We start from the raw sequence: 22,762 nt of genomic DNA, 5'->3' as shown, positions 1-22,762 counted from the left end.
GACGCTTTCATATGTGGTACTGAAATCCGGCTCCTGTGATGCTGGTGAAGATGAAGCTGATCCTCCGGGAGCGACTGGCGTTCGCTGGCGATCGTGATTGTTTACCTCTGGATGAGCCGTGAAGCTGCGTGACACTCTGTTCTTTTGCTCATGCAGGTCAGTTTAGGAGCTGATCTGTTCAGACTGATGATACAGATCACATTTAAAACATAATGTGAACAGACAAACAAAGAAATCAGATCTGGGCCACTTTGACCTGCTGTGTGAACGTATACGTTCCCGCTGTATGAACATGAGCTGAGACTCCTCACTGGTGTTTTTATAGCAGAGCTCCTCATTTCACTCAGGTCACCATCCGTGGATCGTATCAGCCGAGAGGTGATATTCTTTAAAGGGGTGTTTCAGAGTCAGTGAAGTGCAGCAGTGCTGAGCCGTCAGATCGGCCTGGAATTATTTTTATCTGTTCCGACTGCAGCGACGACGTTCCGTTTATCCTGCAGGGTGATGAACGAGTGTAGCTGCAGAGCGCTGCGAACGCAAACCCACTGAGATTTACACCGGATATTTATACCTCCCTCTCCATACCTCCCCCTCTCTCTCTCTCTTTCCCTCTCTCTCTTTCCCCTCTCTCTCTCTCTTTACCCTTTTTCTATTTTCCCCTTTTCATCTCTATCTCTTTCTCTTTCTTTTCTTTAATTTCCCTCTCTTTCTCTCTTCCCCTTTTTATTTTTTCCCCTTTTCCTCTCCTTCTCTCTTTCAATTGCATTCCTCTTTCTGTCTTTTTCTCTTTCCCCTTTGCTTCCCTCCCTCTTTCTCTCTCTTGATTACACTTCTCTTTCTATATTTTTCTTTCTTTCCCCGTTCCCTTTCTCTCTCTCTCTCTCCCTCTCTATTTCATTCCTGACTCTTTCCCTCTCTTTCTCTTCTCTTTCTCGCTCCTTCCTTTCTTTCTGTTTTGTTTTTCTCTTTACCCTTTCCCTCATTCCCTCTTTCTCTCAATTACATTCCTCTCTCTCTCAGGTTCATTCTGTGATAACAGGTGTCGTGTTTCTCACCCTGTTATTATAAATGTTATAAATGTCTTATGAATGAGCTGCTGTTTGAGTCTGATCTGTGATCTAAACCAGACTGAGACTCAGTGGACCTCTTTACCACATTAGCTCAAACACACAGACCTCGCAGGGAAACTCCACCCATTTTACAGCTAAAAGATGTAACAAAAAAAAAATAATAATAAAAAGATGAAGTGTGTGGTTTTGAGTTGGTGCGCTTTGAAGCCAAATGTTCTAATGTTTTTTATTCTGTAGCATCGACCTATGTAGGGTTAGTTTGTGTAGCACTAGGCTATGAAGTGTTGTCTATGAGTCTTTGCAGCATTAGTCTTTGTAACATTAGTCTTTGTAACATTAGTCTATGTAACATTAGTCTATGTAACATTAGTCTTTGTAGCATTAGTCTTTGTAACATTAGTCTTTGTAGCATTAGTCTTTGTAGCATTAGTCTTTGTAACATTAGTCTATGTAACATTAGTCTATGTAACATTAGTCTTTGTAGCATTAGTCTATGTAACATTAGTCTATGTAACATTAGTCTTTGTAGCATTAGTCTATGTAACATTAGTCTATGTAACATTAGTCTTTGTAGCATTAGTCTTTGTAACATTAGTCTATGTAACATTAGTCTTTGTAACATTAGTCTTTGTAACATTAGTCTATGTAACATTAGTCTATGTAACATTAGTCTATGTAACATTAGTCTTTGTAACATTAGTCTATGTAGCATTAGTCTTTGTAGCATTAGTCTTTGTAGCATTAGTCTTTGTAGCATTAGTCTTTGTAGCATTAGTCTTTGTAGCATTAGTCTTTGTAACATTAGTCTTTGTAACATTAGTCTTTGTAGCATTAGTCTTTGTAGCATTAGTCTATGTAGCATTAGTCTTTGTAGCATTAGTCTTTGTAGCATTAGTCTTTGTAGCATTAGTCTTTGTAACATTAGTCTTTGTAGCATTAGTCTTTGTAACATTAGTCTTTGTAGCATTAGTATTTGTAGCATTAGTCTTTGTAACATTAGTCTTTGTAGCATTAGTCTTTGTAACATTAGTCTTTGTAGCATTAGTCTATGTAACATTAGTCTTTGTAGCATTAGTCTATGTAACATTAGTCTTTGTAGCCTTAGTCTATGTAACATTAGTCTTTGTAGCATTAGTCTTTGTAACATTAACCTTTGTAGCATTAGCATTTGTAGCACTAGACAATGTAGCATTAGTCTTTGTAACATTAGTCTTTGTAACATAAGTCTTTGTAGCATTAGTCTATGTAGCATTAGTCTTTGTAGCATTAGCATTTGTAGCATTAGTCTTTGTAACATTAGTCTTTGTAACATTAGCCTTTGTAGCATTAGCATTTGTAGCACTAGACTATGTAGCATTAGTCTTTGTAACATTAGTCTTTGTAGCATTAGTCTTTGTAACATTAGTCTTTGTAGCATTAGCATTTGTAGCATTAGCATTTGAGGGTTAATGTTAACGTTGTTAATGTTGGTATCATTTACCAGTTCCTCTGTTTTTTCTCCTTTGCTCTTCTCTCAGATCCCGAAGGACGAGCACATCCTGCGTTTCCTGAGAGCGAGAGACTTTAACCTGGAGAAAGCTCGAGACATGCTGTGCCAGTCGCTCAGCTGGAGGAAAGAGTTTCAGGTTAGAGAGAGAGAAACATACACATACACATTCATACATACGTACATTTATATACAGCTTCATAGTAATCATTAGGAGCTGCATTGACCACTGGGTGTATATATACCACATATGCATACTATATATATACGCTGTGCAAAATTCTTACACAAATTGAAACAACTACGCCAGACTGCTGCCTCGCTATTTCTTCTTACAGGGGTCCTGATTTGTGGGGGTTTTGGAGGGTATGTATAGAGTTATAGTCAGTGGTGTTTCCATCAGTGGTGTTATTGTCAGTGGTGTACAATCAGTGTTGTTAGCATCGGTGTTACAGTCAGTGGTATTAGAGTCAGTAGTGTTATTGTTAGTGGTGTACAATCAGTTATAGTGTAAAAGTCAGTGGTGCTACAGTCAGTGTTGTTAGCATCGGTGGTCTTACAGTCAGTGCTGTTAGAGTCAGTAGTGTTATTGTTAGTGGTGTACAATCAGTTATTGTGTAAAAGTCAGTGATGCTACAGTCAGTGTTGTTAGCATCGGTGTTACAGTCAGTGGTATTAGAGTCAGTAGTGTTATTGTTAGTGGTGTACAATCAGTTATAGTGTAAAAGTCAGTGGTGCTACAATCAGTGTTGTTAGCATCAGTGGACTTACAGTCATATGTTGTTACTGTCAATTCTGTTAAAATCAGTGTCAGGAAGTGTCAGTGTCAGACTGGTGTGCAGTCAGTGGTGTTACAGTCAGTGGTGTTGTCAGTGGTGTACAGTCAGTAGTGTTGTTGTCAGTGGTGTACAGTCAGTAGTGTTGTCAGTGGTGTACATCAGTGGTGTTATTGTCAGAAGTATACAGTCAGTGATGGTATTCTCAGTGGTGTACATCAGTGATGTTGTCAGTGGTGTACAGTCAGTGGTGTACAGTCAATGCTATTGTCAGTTGTGTTAAAGTCAGTGATGTACAATCAGTAGTATTATTGTCAGAGTTACAGTCAGTGGTGTTATTGTCAATGATGTATAGTCAGTGGTGTTAGGGTCAGTGATGTAACAGCCAGTGGTGTACAGTCAGTGATGCTGTTGGTGGTGTGTAGTCAGTGGTGTTATGGTCAGTGGTGTACAGACAGTGGTATTACAGCTAGTGGTGTCACAGTCAGTGGTATTATTGTCAGTGGTGTTAAAGTCTGTGATGTACAGTCAGTAGTATTATTGTCAGTGATGGTACATTACTGGTATTATTTTCAGTGGTGTTACAGTCAGGGGTGTTATTGTCAGTGGTGTTACAGTCAGTAGTGTTAAAGTCTATGATGTGCAGTCAGTATAATTATTGTCAGTGGTGTTACAGTCAGTAGTGTTAAAGTCTATGATGTGCAATCAGTACTATCATTGTCAGTGGTGCTATTGTCAGTAGTGTTAAAGTCTATGATGTGCAGTCGGTAGTATTATTGTCAGTGGTGTTACAGTCAGTGGTGTTACAGTCAGTAGTATTATTGTCAGTGGTGTTACAGTCAGTTGTGTTATTGTCAATGATGTATAGTCAGTGGTGTTAGGGTCAGTGATGTAACAGTCAGTGGTGTACAGTCAGTGATGCTGTTAGTGGTGTGCAGTCAGTGGTGTTATGGTCAGTGGTGTACAGACAGTGGTATTACAGTTAGTGGTGTCACAGTCAGTGGTATTATTGTCATTGGTGTCAAAGTCAGTGGTATTATTGTCAGTGGTGTTAAAGTCTGTGATGTACAGTCAGTGGTATTATTGTCAGTGGTGGTACATTGCTGGTATTATTTTCAGTGGTGTTAAAGTCAGGGGTGTTATTGTCAGTGGTGTTACAGTTAGTAGTGTTAAAGTCTATGATGTGCAGTCAGTAGTATTATTGTCAGTGGTGTTACAGTCAGCAGTGTTAAAGTCTATGATGCGCAATCAGTAGTATTATTGTCAGTGTGTTACAGTCAGTGGTGTTACAGTCAGTAGTGTCAAAGTCTATGATGTGCAATCAGTAGTATTATTGTCAGTGGTGTTACAGTCAGTGGTGTTATTGTCAGTGGCGTTACAGTTAGTAGTGTTAAAGTCTATGATGTGCAGTCAGTAGTATTATTGTCAGTGGTGCTATTGTCAGTGGTGTACTAACGATACCTTTTTAGATTGAATGCATGAAGGTCAAAAGTGATGCAATTCCAAGCTCCAGCTTTCCAATTCCAAGCCAAGTCAAACGCCACATTAGCCTTTGTAGTTGGTCTTTACAGCATTAGTCCTTGTAGGTTTAGTCTTTGTAGCATTAGCCTTTGTAGTACTAGCTGCAATGGTAGAATGAGCCAGCCAGCTACAATATGCCATTATTAATCCTACAGACAGACAGAGAGAGAGAGAGAGATAGAGAGAGAGACAGAGGGAGAGTTTATCAGTGAGGCTGAGCTGGTTCAGTCTATTTGCCTCAGTACACTGAGTGTGTGTATGATAATGTACACTGTAAGTCCAGTTTTATCTGATCTGACCGTTATTTTACTGTTTCAGTCACGCTAACGTTATGCTAAGGTGAACATGCTGGAGAGTTAGAGCTCCCCTTTACCACGCCTGTCTACAGCAGTACTGCACTGTATAGTCATGTGTGTCTGTGTGCAGATTGCTCCTCCTGGTGGTCTGCAGGAGTACTGCGCCGCATATGCATATATCATCACTGTATGATTATTACCTCCTAAATTCATGTTTTAATTTACTTTTTCTTACACTATTGAAAATAAAAAAACACACACCTGGTGATATTCACATGGTGTGAGCTTTTCATGATGGACCAATAAAAACATTGCACAGTTACTTAAAAATTTCCTACAAAAAAATCTAAAAATAATTATGGGATATGATTAAAATCTTGTTACAAATTAATGTTTTTTTTACCTGATATTTAATTAGCTCAGTCTTGCACTTAAAACATGAGAAAAAAAAACTAATCTCATCAGAAAATATACTTTTCTAAGAAAACCACCTTAGAAATTCTTATGAACTAAATGTAACAAACATGCTCCAATTTGTATCTCACTTTCTAAAGTCCACCTCTCTCCAAAGTGCTCATCAACGACGTCCTGTTTCACTGGCGGTTTAAACATGAGGTGATAGAGAGGCCAAATTCCCCTCGCGCCTGCTCCCAAAAGGTGCCCAAAGCCCCGCAGGCGTCCTCAAAGTGCGTACTTTGATGACGTCAATGACAGCGTCCTTGTAAAGGCAGGCGTTCCATGTACCATACCTGGGGATGTTGTGTTGTGTTAGCTAATTTGCTAATGCATGTCAATGACAAAGTAAATGAATAAACCTCACCATTGTGCTCGCCTGTCTCAAAAAGAGGCTCACGAGTGCCTCTTTAAAACAGAATAATTTCAGACATTAAGACATAAACAGGGTCATTCAGAGTGGTTTGATGTGTGTTACCGAGTCAGAACTGTTCACAATGGTGGTGATAGGAACCAGACGTCCACCTCTAAAAGCTCCCTCACAGAAAGTTCCTACAGTAAATGGTTATGAATTCACTGCCTGATGACTGAGACACTGTTTTATGATAGTTTAGAGAACTTAAACTCCATTCATGGTGGAGGGATACATGCAGGGCGCTGTGAGGCAAAATAGTCCCCAAAGAAAACTTATTATTTCAGATTTTCCACTATTTTCCATCATCAACATTCCATATAAACTCAGAAGACTCGTGTAGGTTCACTGGTGGTTCTGGATAGTAAATAAAATGTCTATATCTGTGTTGTAGTCATGGCGACCCCTGGTTCCTATCACCACCACTGTAAAGCCTTCTGAACCATTTCACACCAAACCACTCTGAATCTCTCTGTTTACATCTCACACACTGAGTTATGGGGAAAAGGTGGAAAATTGGTAGAATTCCCATTTAAATGTCAAACTAAGAAATCAGACATCTTACGGCCCTGCAGTCGACACAGACAAGTACACCAAATTGGACTGTATTTTGTCTTTCTTCTGTAGGTGGACTCTATTCTGAACTCATGGGTGCCCCCTAGCTGTCTGCAGGAGTATTACGCTGGTGGCTGGCACCATCAGGACAGAGAAGGACGACCACTGTACATCCTCAGACTTGGACAGATGGACACTAAAGGACTGGTCAAAGCTCTGGGAGAGGAGGCTCTGCTCAGACATGTGAGATACAAAATATGTCTTGGCATGTGAAAACCTCTTAAATGAAGTCAATGAATCTAATATTTCTCTTTATGAGACAGTTGTGAGAACATGCAAAGATTTTTCAACCTATTTCTAGATATTTGTATCTGTTTGTCATACTATCTAGTGAAATCATTGAAATATTAGATATAGTACTGGGTGAAAGTCAGCCAATCTTCATTTATTTAAGTCCATTAAGTACAGGTTATTGATTTTTCAGTAGATGTTTCTGAGTAGATTAGATAATCCACTTGTATAATAATATTTAATATTTATATAAGGAGAAAATCAAGGGAAAAAAATGAAAAACACAGGAGTTCAAAAACTGATTAAAAGCTACAGAGAAAATGTGGCTCCTAACAACCACCTGGAAGACCTGGTAGACCCCAAAACTGCCCCCATCTGATAAACAGCACTTAAAGCTTTCATCTCTGAGAGAGAGGAGAAAATCAAGCTGCTTCAGATCTGAAAACATCCACAGGTGTTTCTGTCCATCCTTCCACTGTGAGAACACGACTCAGCGCTGTGGGTCTGAAAGGATGTGCAGCTGTCAAGAAGAACCTCACTGACAAAAGGAGAACATCTGTACTAGAACACTGAAACTGGACGTCTGAGATGTGGAGCAAGGTTTTATGGACTGATGAGTCTAAATTTGAGATGTTTGGTAGGAACAGAAGTCAGTATGTACAGCAGCTGAGCCTCTTCAGACCATCAGTCACGCACAGTGGAGGATCATTGCAGGTCTGGAGATGCAGAATAACATCTGGAGTTGGTGATTTGTTTTTGATTTATGGCATCATGAATGTAGCTGAGTACCAACAAAGTTTAATCCATCTTGTAGTCCCCTCTGGAAAATGTCTGAATGGGAAGAAATTAATTCTACAGTAAGATAACGACCCCAAGCACACTGCTGAGAACATCAAGACGTAGAAGCTGCTGGTGTTTCTAGAACTGACCACCCCGGAGTCCAGACCTCAATGTGTTTGATTACTTCAGAAAATGATCAACCAGCTTCTAAGACTGAACTTTGGAGGCAGATTTCTTTGAGGAACTGAAAGTGAGCCTCCTGAGAGTTCTTGAGACTTCTGTGTAATTGTCCTATGAAATATGTCTTCTGCTTTTTTGTTCCTAATGGCTGTTGGAAATTAAACACCTGAAAGAAAAGAAATATTTACTAAATATGAGAAGTTTTCATTCACCAAGACAACAGGTTTTTTAGTGTGTACACTTTTACTGTAGTGGCGTATTTATTTGTAAACAACACATTTGTCTGTGTGTTGTGTTTGTAGGTTTTATCCATTAATGAAGAGGGTCAGAAAAGGTGTGAAGAGAACACAAAAATATTCGGACGGCCAATCACGTGAGTGCGCATATTTAAAGGCAAAGTTTATCCAGATGTCCCCCTCCTAGCTCAAATGTAGTCAAGCCAAGTCAAGGTTTGTGTCTGAGGTTAGAGTTTTTAGTTTTGACACCAGTGCTATGAGGCTCTAGCTAACAATGGAAGCTCATACCCCACAGCTCCTGGACGTGCCTGGTGGACCTGGAGGGGCTGAACATGCGTCACCTGTGGAGGCCAGGCGTGAAGGCCCTGTTGCGCATCATTGAGGTGGTGGAGGCCAACTACCCTGAAACTCTGGGCAGGCTTTTGATCGTCCGGGCACCAAGAGTCTTCCCTGTGCTCTGGACACTGGTAGGTTTCTGCAAACAACTGACCTATTAATATAAATGATATCATGACTGATACCATGCTGTATTCTACACCCCTGGTTCTGACAAGGCCTCATTAGGGGAATCTCTGGAACCATCTTAAGCACCCTTTGTTTATTAGCTGAAGTGAAGGGTGTTAGGTGAGCCTTTGGAGCAGTGAGGGACCGAGCGAACACGAGTGTCGGCCCAGAAACCTATGCAACTTGGTGCATTTCCCATTTTAAACCCATAAGAATGGCTGACAAAGCTGTTTACATAATAAATTAAAATTCATAATATTTCAAAACTGTAACATTCAGTTTGCTGGGCTTTAAGTTACAAACTACTCCATCTGTTATACATGACTGCTGATACAACTTCATCACTTTCCTAGCTGGCTATTTAGCATGATAAAGGCTACACAGGCAACAATGTATGTTATGGTCAAACCTATCCCTCTGTGCTCTGGGGTCTTGTTCTCAATTTGTTCATCTCTTCTTAAACTCTCCTTTAAAGGCTCTTCATATATCATGATCCTCATATGTTTCATATCTAAATGCTCCGTTATCTTCATCACTACTTTCCAAAACCGCTGCAGCAGCTTCAGCAGCTGTAAACTCTCTGCACGCCGTTTCACATGAGTCTCCGATGTGGACTGAATGAAGAATGAAGGGTTTCCGGCGTGATGGTCAGTCCTTAGTGATTTCCTGTGTGTCCATTGGTCAGTTTCACACAGAATGTAGACGGACACACCAATTCACCAGTTCCACACGGTGAGAGGCAGATGACGTGTATCTCAGCCCCTCTTCATAGGCTCATAACTCCGGATGTGAGTCTCGTATGATCTCGTGATAAGATGGAATGGAAAGGGCGACTCTACAGATTCAGGAAGTGTTTGAACTGGATTTCTGAGCTGGACTATCACAAAGAGAGAGAAACAAAGTTGAACTGTTGTTGTAAATGATTGGCCAACAGTTACCAAAACCGAAGATATAAGTTATTCCGATGTGTACTTGTCTCTTTCTCGCTGCAGGTGAGTCCCTTTATCAATGAGAACACCCGTCAGAAGTTCCTGGTGTACAGCGGCTCTAACTATCTGGGCTCTGGAGGGCTGGTGGACTACATCCACTCTGAGATCATCCCAGACTTTTTGGGTGGAGACTGTCTGGTACAGTTGGCTTTCCCTGTTTACATCAAGCTGTTTAAACCACAATTACAGTGCGATTGATGGATGAGTAAATGAATAAATAAATAAACTCCAAAGCACTTTACTGATAAAGTGTAAAGTAATCGTGCATAAGCTTTCTAGTGAAAGTAATAATAATGAACAATTTATAATTAGTAAAACAATTAATATATTTAAATGCAATATATATTTCAAAACAACATTACATGCTATAGCTTTACTGAACAAATGTTGTACCTCACTAAAGGAAAAAGTATACAAACCCTACCCTTATTGTTTAGTACTTATCATCACTAAAAGTAAAAACAAAGCAAAAATAAAACTGAGACAGTAAAGACAGCTGAGGTTCTCACAGCTGGACTACGTCTGAGTGACAACCTCAAACTGAAACATCTGGGTTTTCATTTTAAAAAGACAAAATACTTTCCAGGAAGGTTTGACCTTTTGATATTTGCCCGCTCAGTGCGAAGTGCCAGAAGGAGGGCAGGTGCCAAAGTCATACTACCAGACAGAAGTGGAGCTGGAGAGCGCTGACCACATCCGCCTGTGGACAGATACCATCTACCAATCAGCTCAGGTCTTCAAAGGAGCACCTCATGAGGTAAAAGTAGAACTGAGTAGAGGTGCAACGGTACACAGAAGTCATGGTTCAGTTCACACCTCAGTTTGGACATCATGGTTCGGTACGAGTTCGGTAAAACAGGAAAAAAGCAGCGAAAAGCCCCAGATACAGAAGGCTAGGTTTCTTCTCATTTATTTTGAACAGACATCACTGAAAGTTACAGTTTCTTGTCGAAGAGTTGGGTCTGACTATACCTGAAGAAACTTGGAAATCAGCTATGAACAGATTCAAAAATTCCAAATAGGATTAAGGAGGCCTTGGCCTTTGCATCCCTTCTGGCAAGAAGGAGGATATTGATTAATTGGAAGTCTCCATATCCACCGAAGTCCTCACAGTGGCTCTGCGCTCTTATGCTTTTCCTTAAATTAGAAAAGATTAAGTTTTCCTCTAGAAAGGCTTCTGTAAAATTCCATAGAACTTGGGATCCCATGATTGCATATTTTGAGAAGCTGAAAAGTCTCCCAAGTAATTAGCACCCCTCCCCCTCTTCTTCTAGGTAGAGGTTACTCTTTAGCTTAAATAATTACTTTCCCAATATCTGAAAGTACAGTGATATGACCCTGTATGTATTTTGTATATATCTGTTTTGTTCCTAATTAAGTCAAATTATGTACAAGGTACAAGTATTTCCTGACCTACTCATCACTATGAGAATATATATTTATGTAAGTATTTTTTTATTTTATTATTATTATTAATTTATGTAAAATGTGGAACACATAAGTGTCTGTAATCCTGTATCTGCATAGACCCACAAATAAAAATAATGTAAAAAAAAAATCATAAATTTAAAATTTGTGAATTAGGAGGAATGTTTCTTCCACTTAGGTTATATTTAAACATTCAAAGCTTAGGCCCAACCTACCCAAAGAACAGACAGAGGAAAATACCATGGCTACTAGGGAGGGACAGCAGGTACAGCCAGGTGGCATCTCCATCGCAGTTGTAGTTTACTATGAACCCAAAATTTATCCCACACAGCTGTTTTGAAAGTAGAAGCTCCTTTGTGTCCTTTGCTCTCGCCAGTGTGACTGACTCAGTCTGGCGCCAATCAGCTTGAGCTAAGCTTAGCATGGCATGTTGCTAACTTGCTAAAGGCTTATGGCTTAAGGTTTCCGGGTGGAATTCGCACTTGTGAAATTTTGTTCCGCATTACATTCATTGATCATGGGCTACTGCATATTCTTCTTATGACTGCATGAAATCGACCAATCAGCAATGGTTTTAAATGGGTTTCTCATTGAAATGCCCAGTTAGAAAGCATTTTAAAACAGGTACCTAATGAGGTGAACATGGAACCAACCAGCACGAGACTTAAGAGAGTAGATTGTGAGAGTTTTTAAATGGGAACCTCCTGAGGTAACTATGGAAAAAGTCAGGAATCTGCACACCAAATTGGAGGTCTTCAACTCCAGACCTTGAATCCAGTCTCTGTTCCTAAATTATGTAATCATTGGTAAATACCTGAACTGTTGATGTACCTGATTGGCCACCTGGTGTCTACCTGTAATTACAAATTCCAGGAAAGGAAACTGGATTTAAGGTCTGGAATTGAAGATTGTTGGGGCTTTGAGAAATTGGGGCTCTGTTCAAAATTGTTAGTGGGTTGAAATGGAAGCAAGTTGTTGCTAGATGTTCAAATTCTTGACTGACTCACCTGTGAACATCTTGCAGGTGATGATCGAGGTGGTGGAAGAATCATCGGTAATCACATGGGACTTTGACATCCTGAGAGGCGACATTGTGTTCAATATCTTCCACTCCAAAAGGACCCCACAACCTCTGAGGAAAGAAACGTCCACAGCGCTGCCTGAGCTGAATAACGTGCAGCTAATAGACAGGAGCTGGACTTTGGGAGTGGACTACAGCATGGTGGAGTCACCTCTTACCTGCAGAGAGGGAGAGAGTATACAGGTACACACACTCACCTGCAGAGAGAGAATACAGGTACACACTCACCTGAAGAGAGAAAATACAGGTAAACACACTCACCTGCAGAGAGAGAATACAGGTACACACACTCACCTGTAGAGAGAGAATACAGGTACACACACTCACCTGCAGAGAGAATACAGGTAAACAAACTCACCTACAGGGAGAGAATACAGGTACACACACTCACCTGCAGAGAGAATACAGGTAAACAAACTCACCTACAGGGAGAGAACACAGGTAAACACACTCACCTACAGGGAGAGAACACAGGTAAACACACTCACCTGCAGAGAGAGAACACAGGTAAACAAACTCACCTGCAGAGAGAATACAGGTAAACAAACCCACCTACAGGGAGAGAATACAGGTAAACAAACTCACCTGCAGAGAGAATACAGGTAAACAAACTCACCTACAGGGAGAGAATACAGGTAAACACACTCACCTGCAGAGAGAGAACACAGGTACACACACTCACCTGCAGAGAGAGAATACAGGTACACACACTCACCTGCAGAGAGAGAATACAGGTACAGGTTTGGGTTCGGACTTAAAACATGATGGTGGAGCTTAATTTGGATTCAGAGTTGAAACACGATGACAGGGTTCAGTTTAGGTTCAGACTCAAAATGTGACGATGGGGCTCGGTTCTGGTTTGGACTCGAAATGTGAAGAAGGGGCTCAGTTTGGGTTTGGACTCGAAATGTGATGATGGGGTTCGATTTGGGTTCGGACTCGAAATCTGACAATAGGGCTTAGTTTTGGTCCGGACCCAAAATGTGTCAAATTGGGCTTGGCTTGGGATCAGACTCAAAACATGATGATAGAGCTCCATTTCCGGCTCTGACTCGAAATCTGACAAAGGGGCTCAGTTTGGTTTCGGACTCTTAACTTCATGATGGGGCTCAGTTTGGGTTCGGATTTGAAATGTGACGATGGGGCCAGAAGGTTCTTGAGCTACATTCAGGTTTGGACCAAATTTCAAGCCCAGTTACAGCTCTAGTTTATGCCTATGTGAAAACTGTAATAACGCTTTCTGTAACTGTTAAACTGTGTTCTAGGGTTCCCACATCACACGATGGCCCGGCCTGTACATACTGCAGTGGAAAGCCTGTGGCTCCGCCCCCTCCAAAGCAGATGATGTCATTCCATCACTCCCAGGCTCCGCCCACACCTGCAAGCTCATGTACTACACTGAGCTGCTGGCTTCTCACGACTTTAGGTGAGTCGAGTTAAAATCATGCTTACGTTTAATTTCATAGTTAACGTTAACATTTAATATTATACTCACATTTCATATTTATTTAGCACCATACTTACATTTACTATGTTTATATAATATCAAACTATGTTTATTTCATGTCAAGCCTACATTTACTGTCATTACATGTATCGTACTCTGTACTTAGGTCATACCAGACTAAATGTAGCCGACTACATGTTGCAAACATCACATTTGAAACCTGTGGCTGCTCTTTACATTGTGCGACTATTTTATGATGAATGGACCAATAGAAATGCTCCAAACTTACTTGGAACAATTCTATTTTTATATTAATGTTTCCCCTGTAAAGTTACTGATCTGGAGGTTTTGTTATGCTATACGCTGTCATACTTATATTTAATTAGTACATTCAGTCCTCTGTGCATAAATTCAGGACTACAAACCCACTTCTAAATCAAAAGCAGCTGGATTACATAATAACATAGCGTTACTGTATAAATGTGTTTGTGTAGGGGATCAATGACGAGTCTGGAGTCGTGTCACAGCGGGTTCTCTCAGCTCAGCGGTGGAACTACCTCCTCCAGCCAATCACACAGCAGCTCCTTCATTTCCAGATAACAACATACACACAATCACACAGTGACCAACCTGGTGCACAAACCACACGAAAGGGCTAATTTCACACTTTTAACTTGATTCCTACTGAGAAACAACTCTGAATTCTGCACTGCATGTTTACAAATACCTCCAGCAGCTGTAAACAGCTGTAAACAGATATAAACAGCACTGAAATCAGCATGAAAACAATAATACAGTTGGGAGATATTTCAAAACGCAGGATTTCTCATTAATCTAGATAGTTGAAGAGCCCATATCACAGTTTAGCTCCACCCATTCAGCCTTCAGCAGTTTAGCTCCACCCATTCAGTCTACAGCAGTTTAGCTCCACCATTCAGCTACAGCAGTTTAGCTCCACCATTCAGCTACAGCAGTTTAGCCCCACCATTCAGTCTACAGCAGTTTAGCCCCACCATTCAGTCTACAGCAGTTTAGCTCCACCATTCAGCTACAGCAGTTTAGCTCCACCATTCAGCTACAGCAGTTTAGCCCCACCATTCAGTCTACAGCAGTTTAGCTCCACCATTCAGTCTACAGCAGTTTAGCTCCACCATTCAGCCTACAGCAGTTTAGCCCCACCATTCAGTCTATAGCAGTTTAGCTCCACCATTCAGTCTACAGCAGTTTAGCCCCACCATTCAGTCTACAGCAGTTTAGCTCCACCATTCAGTCTACAGCAGTTTAGCCCCACCATTCAGTCTACAGCAGTTTAGCTCCACCATTCAGTCTACAGCAGTTTAGCTCCACCATTCAGTCTACAGCAGTTTAGCCCCACCATTCAGCTACAGCAGTTTAGCTCCACCATTCAGTCTACAGCAGTTTAGCTCCACCATTCAGTCTACAGCAGTTTAGCCCCACCCATTCAGTCTACAGCAGTTTAGCTCCACCATTCAGTCTACAGCAGTTAGCTCCACCATTCAGTCTACAGCAGTTTAGCCCCACCATTCAGTCTACAGCAGTTTAGCTCCACCATTCAGCTACAGCAGTTTAGCTCCACCATTCAGTCTACAGCAGTTTAGCCCCACCCATTCAGTCTACAGCAGTTTAGCTCCACCATTCAGCTACAGCAGTTTAGCTCCACCATTCAGTCTACAGCAGTTTAGCCCCACCCATTCAGTCTACAGCAGTTTAGCTCCACCCATTCAGTCTACAGCAGTTTAGCTCCACCATTCAAGTTGTAAGCAGTGTTTCAGTCCAGACTGTGTATTGAATGAGTCACAAAACAGAGCAGCCAATCAGAATAAGCTCATTTACATGTAGGCCTCAAAGGCACAGTGAGATAAACAGACTGTTTAACTGTAAGGGATAAAGAGATGTTGGAAAATGGTCATTTAAACAGAAATTACTACTGTTTTTGGCACAAAAATGTTCAAACCTCGGGGGAAAAACAGAAGATAGAATATGGGCTCGTTAAATTATCCATCTTCACCGAAGAATTCTGCTCATTTTTAAATATTGAAATATCTTATAGAGAACATCCATGTTTTACAAACTTCCCGAGTCTACAACACTGCAATAAGCTGTAGAAGTCCTGAATATCAACCCCGTTAGGATGAGTAATAAACAGAATAATGCACTAATGACTCAGAACTTACAGTACTGTAGCTAATGATTACACAGCACTTATGCTTCCCAATGCATTATGGGTCCGCATGGGTAATGCACGTTTCAGGAGCATCTTCCACGAAGAGGACAGTTACCAAACGTTTAATGCTGCTTTTGTGTCATTTTCATTTTAAACTCACTGAAATGTGTAACCTTTGGCCAGAATGTAGTTCTAGTGACCTCAACTGCATCTCTACATATCTAAACACAAAAAATAGAGACTGTATAACAGAAACTTCATATAGTTTCACTCTGTAGTTCTACAGTTACAGACTGTAGTCCATCTGTTTCTCTGTGTACTTTGTTACCCTGTTCTTCAGTGGTCAGGACCCCCATGGACCCTCACAGAGCAGGTACTATTTGGGTGGTGGATCATTCTCAGCACTGCAGTAACACTGACGTGGTGGTGGTGTGTTAGTGTGTGTTGTGCTGGTACGAGTGGATCAGACACAGCAGTGCTGCTGGGGTTTTAAACACTGTGTCCACTCACTGTCCACTCTATTAGACACTCTTACCTTGTCAGTCCACCTTGCAGATGTAAAGTCAGAGACGATAGCTCATCTGCTGCTGCACAGTTTGTGTTGGTCATCCTCTAGTCCTTCATCAGTGGTCACAGGACGCTGCCCACAGGACGCTGTTGGCTGGATATTTTTGGTTGGTGGACTATTCTTAGTCCAGCAGTGACACTGAGGTGTTTAAAAACTCCAGCAGCACTGCTGTGTCTGATCCACTCAGACCAGCACAACACACACTAACACACCACCACCACGTCAGTGTTACTGCAGTGCTGAGAATGATCCACCACCCAAATAGTACCTGCTCTGTGAGGGTCCATGGGGGTCCTGACCACTGAAGAACAGGGTAAAAGGGGGCTAACAAAGTATCAGAGAAACAGATGGACTACAGTCTGTAACTGTAGAACTGCAGAGTGAAACTATACGGTCAGTGGAGCTGATAAAGTGGACAGTGAGTGTAGAAACACTGAGGTGGACTCTTATATAGTGTGATGTCTGCATGTTTTGTATTGTATTGTTGTATGTTGGTGGATCTTTAAGCCATACAGGTAATGAATATTTATTTATACAAATTGTTAATTATGCAAATGTACCACTAAGGGCTAAAATGAAGTTTAACAGAAAACAAAAGCACAGCGTAGCACAATAATGTTAGAAATCAAACTCACTACACAACTAGACACGTTTTTAACAAACTTTGTTGATTGATTAATTGTTTAATTAAACAGTCTGAGGGCTACTGAAAGAACAAGCACACGTCTTCTGGACCCGTCGGTCTGTATCTGGGCATTTTCTGAGCTGCCTGAAACCTAATGCAATGTGAAGTTACCTTCGAGCTATTTTTGTACAGGAGAGTGGACGTTTGTACGGAATGAATGTTTGAGTTAACTGGACTAACTGGACTCGTCTGTAAGCACTGAAGAGCTTTAAATCAGAATGTACTGTACGTTGTGACTGAATGTCATGAATCTCAGCTGAACTCTAAGCTGTTTGGGAAACAAAGACTGATTTGTGAATTTTTGTTTGTCGGTTTGCTTTTTGTGCAATAATTTATTAAACTAAAGATAATTACACAAAAACTGTGCGGCTGATTGTTTGGCTTCCACACACATGTAAATAAAATTAGTCTTTATTAGTTTTGTGCCACAACAGCAAACATAAACACAAACAAGCAAACATGAAAATAACTTATAAAAATAAACGATATTCGGGTGCGTTTATCGCACACAGAGCTGCACCCATTTGTTCCAGTTGGTTTCGTGAGGGAACATCTGAGCCAGTCTCAGACTGCAGTCCACCGTGGGCTCGTAAAAGGCCACCACGTCCTCCACGACGCCGAACTCTCCCCGACCTCTGACCTCAGGGACGCTGGGCCGAGAGAACAGAGAGGCTTTGGGCCGATTCAGAGTAAAGCGCTTTTTCACGCATCCCAACTCCATCAGAACCTGAAACACAAGAACACGGGCAGGTTCAGCACATCTGAAGACGCATCTCTGAGGACACTGGTGTCTGACAGGTAAGTACAGGTGAGCGGCAGGTGAGTGATGGCTGACTGGGTTTGACAGATCAGAGGCAGGTGAGGGGTTTGGAAGAGGAATAGCACAATCAGAGGAGGAAGAAGTGATTCTGTAGGGTTTGGAAGGAGCCGTACCAGCTGATTAGGTTCTCAGGTGAGAAATAGCTGTTTGGGTTCTCAGGTGAATACCAGCTGTTTGCGTTCTCAGGTGATCACCAGCTGATTGGGTTCTCAGGTGAGAAATAGCTGTTTGGGTTCTAAGGTGAGAACTAGCTGATTGAGTTCTCAGGTGAGTACCAAGTCAACAGGTTCTGAGGTGAGTACCAGCTGATTGGGTTCTGAGGTGAGTACTAGCTGATTGGGTTCTGAGGTGAGTACTAGTTCACTGGGTGTCAGGTGGGTACCAGCTGATTAGGTTCTGAGGTGAGTACTAGTTCACTGGGTGTCAGGTGGGTACCAGCTGATTAGGTTCTGAGGTGACTACAAGCTGACTGGGTTTGGCAGGTAAGTTTTTGACAGGGGGTTCTTTGGGCAGGTGAGGGGGTTTATCATATGTCTGGTTGATGCAGGTGATCAGGTTTATCAGGTGAGCTGAGAGCTCTGGTCAGGTGGTCTTACCTGTAGCAGGTCGAGGACGATCACAGGCTGCAGGACTCCGCTGTAGTGCTGCAGCAGTGCAGGTTCAGGAATGCCTGGGTTTGTCATGATATGCAACAGTAAAGCCTCCAGCATGCCTTTACAGACCGGCCGGTTCAGAGAGCCGTCCACGATGCGCCACGGCCGAGCCACAAAGCTCAACACCCTGAGAAACAGAGAGAGAGAGAGACAGACAGAGAGAGAGACAGAGAGAGAGACAGAGAGAGAGAGAGAGAGAGAGAGAGAGAGACAGACAGAGAGAGAGAGAGAGAGACAGAGACAGAGAGACAGAGAGAGAGAATTGGGAGAGTTGTGGAACAAAAATGGAAACAAAAACATTAAAATGTTAAAACAGAAAATCATCCAATCATGGAATCAACCACTCACGCTTTGAATTACAATGGGTGGTGAGAAAGAGGTCATTCTAGTCCTTCTGGAAGTTCTAGATATGACACTGACAGCATGGTCTAGGCAGTGTTCTGGTTAGTTGTTAGGAATGTTAAACAGCAGTGGCAGCTCCATGTCGGAACTCTTTACTGAAAGAGTCACTGTAAAACTGATACATACAAGCTCAGATATATGATAATGTCTGATACAAGATTCAGATAAAACACATGGAATGTCTACTTTTTAATAAATTTTGTTTCAATTTTTATTTCTAATTTAATCAAAACAAAGTAACTGTGCATAAAAATGTTATTTTCTAAATACTTAGCTGCAAAAGTTGTGTTTCCTATTTTTTTACCAGATCAAAAAGCAACAAAATATATAATTTAGCCAGGGGTGCTAAAACTTTTGCAGAGGTAGTTTTATGGCCTAAACTGAAGGCCTAGCTCTAATACAGTACTCTCGGTTCAGCACTGCCTGTCAGTTCCACATTACAGTGTTAGCGTTAGGAATCACAGCATATTAAACCCCTTTATCAGTGCATTAGAGGCTGTAACATGAAACTAGACTCACTCTTCCTCTTCAGAACTCCTCACATCCCCTCCTTCACCTGCAGCACAAATGAAGAAAGGCATTAGAACATAAACACAAACACAGACTCTACTTTGCACCCTGCAAAACCAGTGAAGTCAAAACGAAGCGGTTCTACTGTTTAGGTCATGTGTGTCAGACTCCAGTCCTCGCGGCCCAAAACTCTGCAGACTTCAGCTCACTGCCTCATTAAAACACACCTGGCTCAGCTCATCAGGTAACCAGCGGGACTTTCATGAACTGAACTCAGAGCGTTAGATGAGGGGAACCACTGATTTCTGCAGCACTTCAGCCCAGAAGGCCTCCAGTTTGACACGCCTACTTTAGGTCATCAAACCTCATCATTCCTCTTATATATTGTAGACGTATTTGAGCTTTGTAAACAATATTTTTTTGTTATTATTATTATTATTATTATTATTATCTCTCCACTTATGGCAGGCCCTGGTAATGTAAATAGTTCTGTAATGTTTGCTGTTTCTCCCAGATAAAATAAATAAAAACTATTGGTCACCAAAAAAGCGTATATATTCATTTCTAACAGTTTCTAACACGTTTTTGAAAAGAGCAGCTGATGTATAATGGAAACGCATTTAGTTTCTCTAATAACTGTGTTTTTGATCATAATGTGGCACCAAAATTTCTTGTATGTGAGTAACCCACCCCAAAAATGTATATCAGTGCTCTATGATGCATTTCAGAACAAAATCCTGTAACTCCATATTAATCCCTACTGTAGCTGGACTTGTTTTCCCTGTAATTTGAGTGACTGATGGGATCTGCGATTATAATCCAGTATGAATCTGTACTGTCCATAGTTTTATGAGCAATAATTATGAAGCAAATCATCTAAAATTTGCTGAACTCTGAACTCCATCAGTAGCAGCAGTGCTACTCAAATCAAACTCACGCTGATGTAATAAACGGCCAACAGACAACTTCCTTTTCAGTGACCGGAAGACGAGTCTAACCGCTAAAAGAGTGCACAGCTAGTGGCACAGCTTCTGTATCTGCAAGGCCAAAACAAGATAATCTACACTCTTAAAAAGACGGTTCCTCAAGAGTTCTTTAGTAAAGAAAAATGTTCTATATAGAACCATGAACACTCAAAGAACCCTTTGCATCAAAGAACGACATTAAAGGACTCCTCTGGGAAAACTAATCCAGCTCCAACAGGGCTTCAGCGACACACCCACCTGCAGCTGGAGGCTGTGTTGTATTTTGGGAACTGTCATTCGATCTAGAACCTTCATCATCACACAGTCCTGCTTCTGAGGAGGGCGGGTCTGGAGGAAGACTTCTAGCCCCTCCTACTTTTTCAGCACTACACTCCCCTGCAGGTGCAATGGCTTCTGTGACTGAAGATGTCTCCATGGCGACCAGCCCAGGTGTGGTCTCAGGTGGAATAGTTTCCACAGCAGCCGACTTGACTGTGGAGATCTCCATGGTAACTGGCCCAGGCTCAATGGTCTCTGAGGCAGCAGTCTTGGCCGAGGCAGAGGAGGCTGACTCAATGGTAACAGACGTGACAGTACTGGTCTCCACGGCAGCAGATTTGACAGTGCCTGTCTTCATGGCCCGTCGGGGTCTCTTGGCCGCAGGGGGTCCGTGGGGGTCCAGCTGAGGGCGGGAGAATCCCAGCCTGCGTTTCAGGGATTCCGGGATGGAGAAAGCCTGGACCAGCTCATCACACACCTGCGTCGGGCACTGCAGCAGCCAGGGGGCGCCAGAGTCCACATAAATCAACCGCGGGGAGAGAGCTCCCACCTCCAGCAGCTCCTCAGCGTCTATCAGATCCTACAGAAAATACACAGGTCAATCCATGTGGAATCACCAAAGACCACCTGTATGACCATCATTTCTATAGAAATTCATTATGATTCTAGGCCTAATTCTCTCTGTATGAGCTGCTGTAGTGTTATTGTACCTGTATGAGCTGCTGTAGTGTTATTGTATCTGTATGTGCTGCTGTAGTGTTATTGTACCTGTATGAGCTGCTGTAGTGTTATTGTACCTGTATGAGCTGCTGTAGCGTTATTGTACCTGTATGTGCTGCTGTAGTGTTATTGTACCTGTATGAGCTGCTGTAGTGTTATTGTATCTGTATGAGCTGCTGTAGTGTTATTGTACCTGTATGTGCTGCTGTAGCGTTATTGTACCTGTATGAGCTGCTGTAGCGTTATTGTACCTGTATGTGCTGCTGTAGTGTTATTGTACCTGTATGAGCTGCTGTAGCGTTATTGTACCTGTATGTGCTGCTGTAGCGTTATTGTACCTGTATGTGCTGCTGTAGTGTTATTGTACCTGTATGAGCTGCTGTAGTGTTATTGTACCTGTATGTGCTGCTGTAGTGTTATTGTACCTGTATGAGCTGCTGTAGTGTTGTTGTGCCTGTATGAGCTGCTGTAGTGTTATTGTACCTGTATGAGCTGCTGTAGTGTTGTTGTGCCTGTATGAGCTGCTGTAGTGTTATTGTACCTGTATGTGCTGCTGTAGTGTTGTTGTACCTGTATGAGCTGCTGTAGTGTTATTGTACCTGTATGTGCTGCTGTAGTGTTGTTGTACCTGTATGAGCTGCTGTAGTGTTACTGTACCTGTATGAGCTGCTGTAGTGTTACTGTATCTGTATGTGCTGCTGTAGTGTTATTGTATCTGTATGTGCTGCTGTAGTGTTATTGTACCTGTATGTACTGCTGTAGTGTTACTGTACCTGTATGTACTGCTGTAGTGTTCTGCTCCTGCCGTGCTCCACCTGTTCCAGGTGAGAGAACGTCCTGCTCAGCTCCAACCTGTCAATACCAAACTCCGCCTCCTTCTGCACGGCAGTTCTGAGGGCCTGAACTGCCTCCACGTCCACATTGCTGTAACCCAACGAGCGCACAAACTTATCCACAAAACTCTGCTCACTTGCACTGCTCCGCTGCTTAAACACCCGCGAGAGCGACGCCGGGACTGAAGGAACGGACAAGCGAGTCACCACGGAGAGAGCACCGTCTGAGAGAGAGAGAGAGAGAGAGAGAGAGAGAGAGAGAGAGAGACAGAGAGAGAGAGAGAGAGAGAGATATTATTAGATATTAGTTTTAAACGTTACTTTATTTGCTCTAGCAACAGTTCTTGAATATGACTAATATCAATCTGAATTTAAATACAAAAAAAAGAAAAAAAGATTACATTTGTTTATTGTATTTTATGTATTGCATAAGTTACTGTATCACATCTGTTTTATCAGTATGTTAGCTAGAAAAGGGTGCGTCTTCTTATGGGAACGCTGGCATCACAAAAATGTTTGTTTTCTGTAATAAATTTGTTTTTATGTAAAAAAAAAAGAAATCTATACCACGTGTTATCTTTAAAGGGAATGAATCAAAATTCTTGCATAATTAAGTGGTTAAGATGTAATCAGAGTG

The 22,762-nt window shown here is 41.8% G+C and overlaps 2 protein-coding genes across 2 annotated transcripts in view; one reads left to right on the top strand and one right to left on the bottom strand.

The window, feature by feature from the left end:
• Window positions 1-14,431, top strand: part of LOC118798320 (SEC14-like protein 5) — a 34,363-nt gene extending 19,932 nt beyond the window's left edge. Inside the window, exons 7-15 of the mRNA XM_036557747.1 lie at window positions 2,588-2,695; window positions 6,642-6,812; window positions 8,123-8,193; window positions 8,352-8,523; window positions 9,553-9,687; window positions 10,169-10,306; window positions 12,002-12,241; window positions 13,324-13,484; window positions 14,000-14,431. Of these exons, the coding sequence (XP_036413640.1) occupies window positions 2,588-2,695; window positions 6,642-6,812; window positions 8,123-8,193; window positions 8,352-8,523; window positions 9,553-9,687; window positions 10,169-10,306; window positions 12,002-12,241; window positions 13,324-13,484; window positions 14,000-14,105 (1,302 nt within the window). The 3' untranslated portion in view covers window positions 14,106-14,431. The remainder of the gene's footprint in view (window positions 1-2,587; window positions 2,696-6,641; window positions 6,813-8,122; window positions 8,194-8,351; window positions 8,524-9,552; window positions 9,688-10,168; window positions 10,307-12,001; window positions 12,242-13,323; window positions 13,485-13,999) is intronic.
• A 2,908-nt stretch (window positions 14,432-17,339) lies between these two features.
• The window catches only part of LOC118797907 (general transcription factor 3C polypeptide 1-like), a 40,601-nt gene continuing 35,178 nt past the window's right edge, over window positions 17,340-22,762 (bottom strand). Inside the window, exons 33-37 of the mRNA XM_036557204.1 lie at window positions 22,066-22,349; window positions 20,552-21,152; window positions 19,338-19,374; window positions 18,360-18,543; window positions 17,340-17,670 (exon numbers count right to left, since the gene is read on the bottom strand). Coding sequence (XP_036413097.1) covers window positions 17,443-17,670; window positions 18,360-18,543; window positions 19,338-19,374; window positions 20,552-21,152; window positions 22,066-22,349 — 1,334 coding nt within the window. The 3' untranslated portion in view covers window positions 17,340-17,442. The remainder of the gene's footprint in view (window positions 17,671-18,359; window positions 18,544-19,337; window positions 19,375-20,551; window positions 21,153-22,065; window positions 22,350-22,762) is intronic.

Source organism: Colossoma macropomum, unplaced genomic scaffold (genome assembly GCF_904425465.1).
Source record: "Colossoma macropomum unplaced genomic scaffold, Colossoma_macropomum, whole genome shotgun sequence".
Lineage (NCBI taxonomy): Eukaryota > Metazoa > Chordata > Actinopteri > Characiformes > Serrasalmidae > Colossoma > Colossoma macropomum.
The sequence above is the reverse complement of the archived record's forward strand: the minus strand, read 5'-3'. Positions and strand labels throughout refer to the sequence as shown.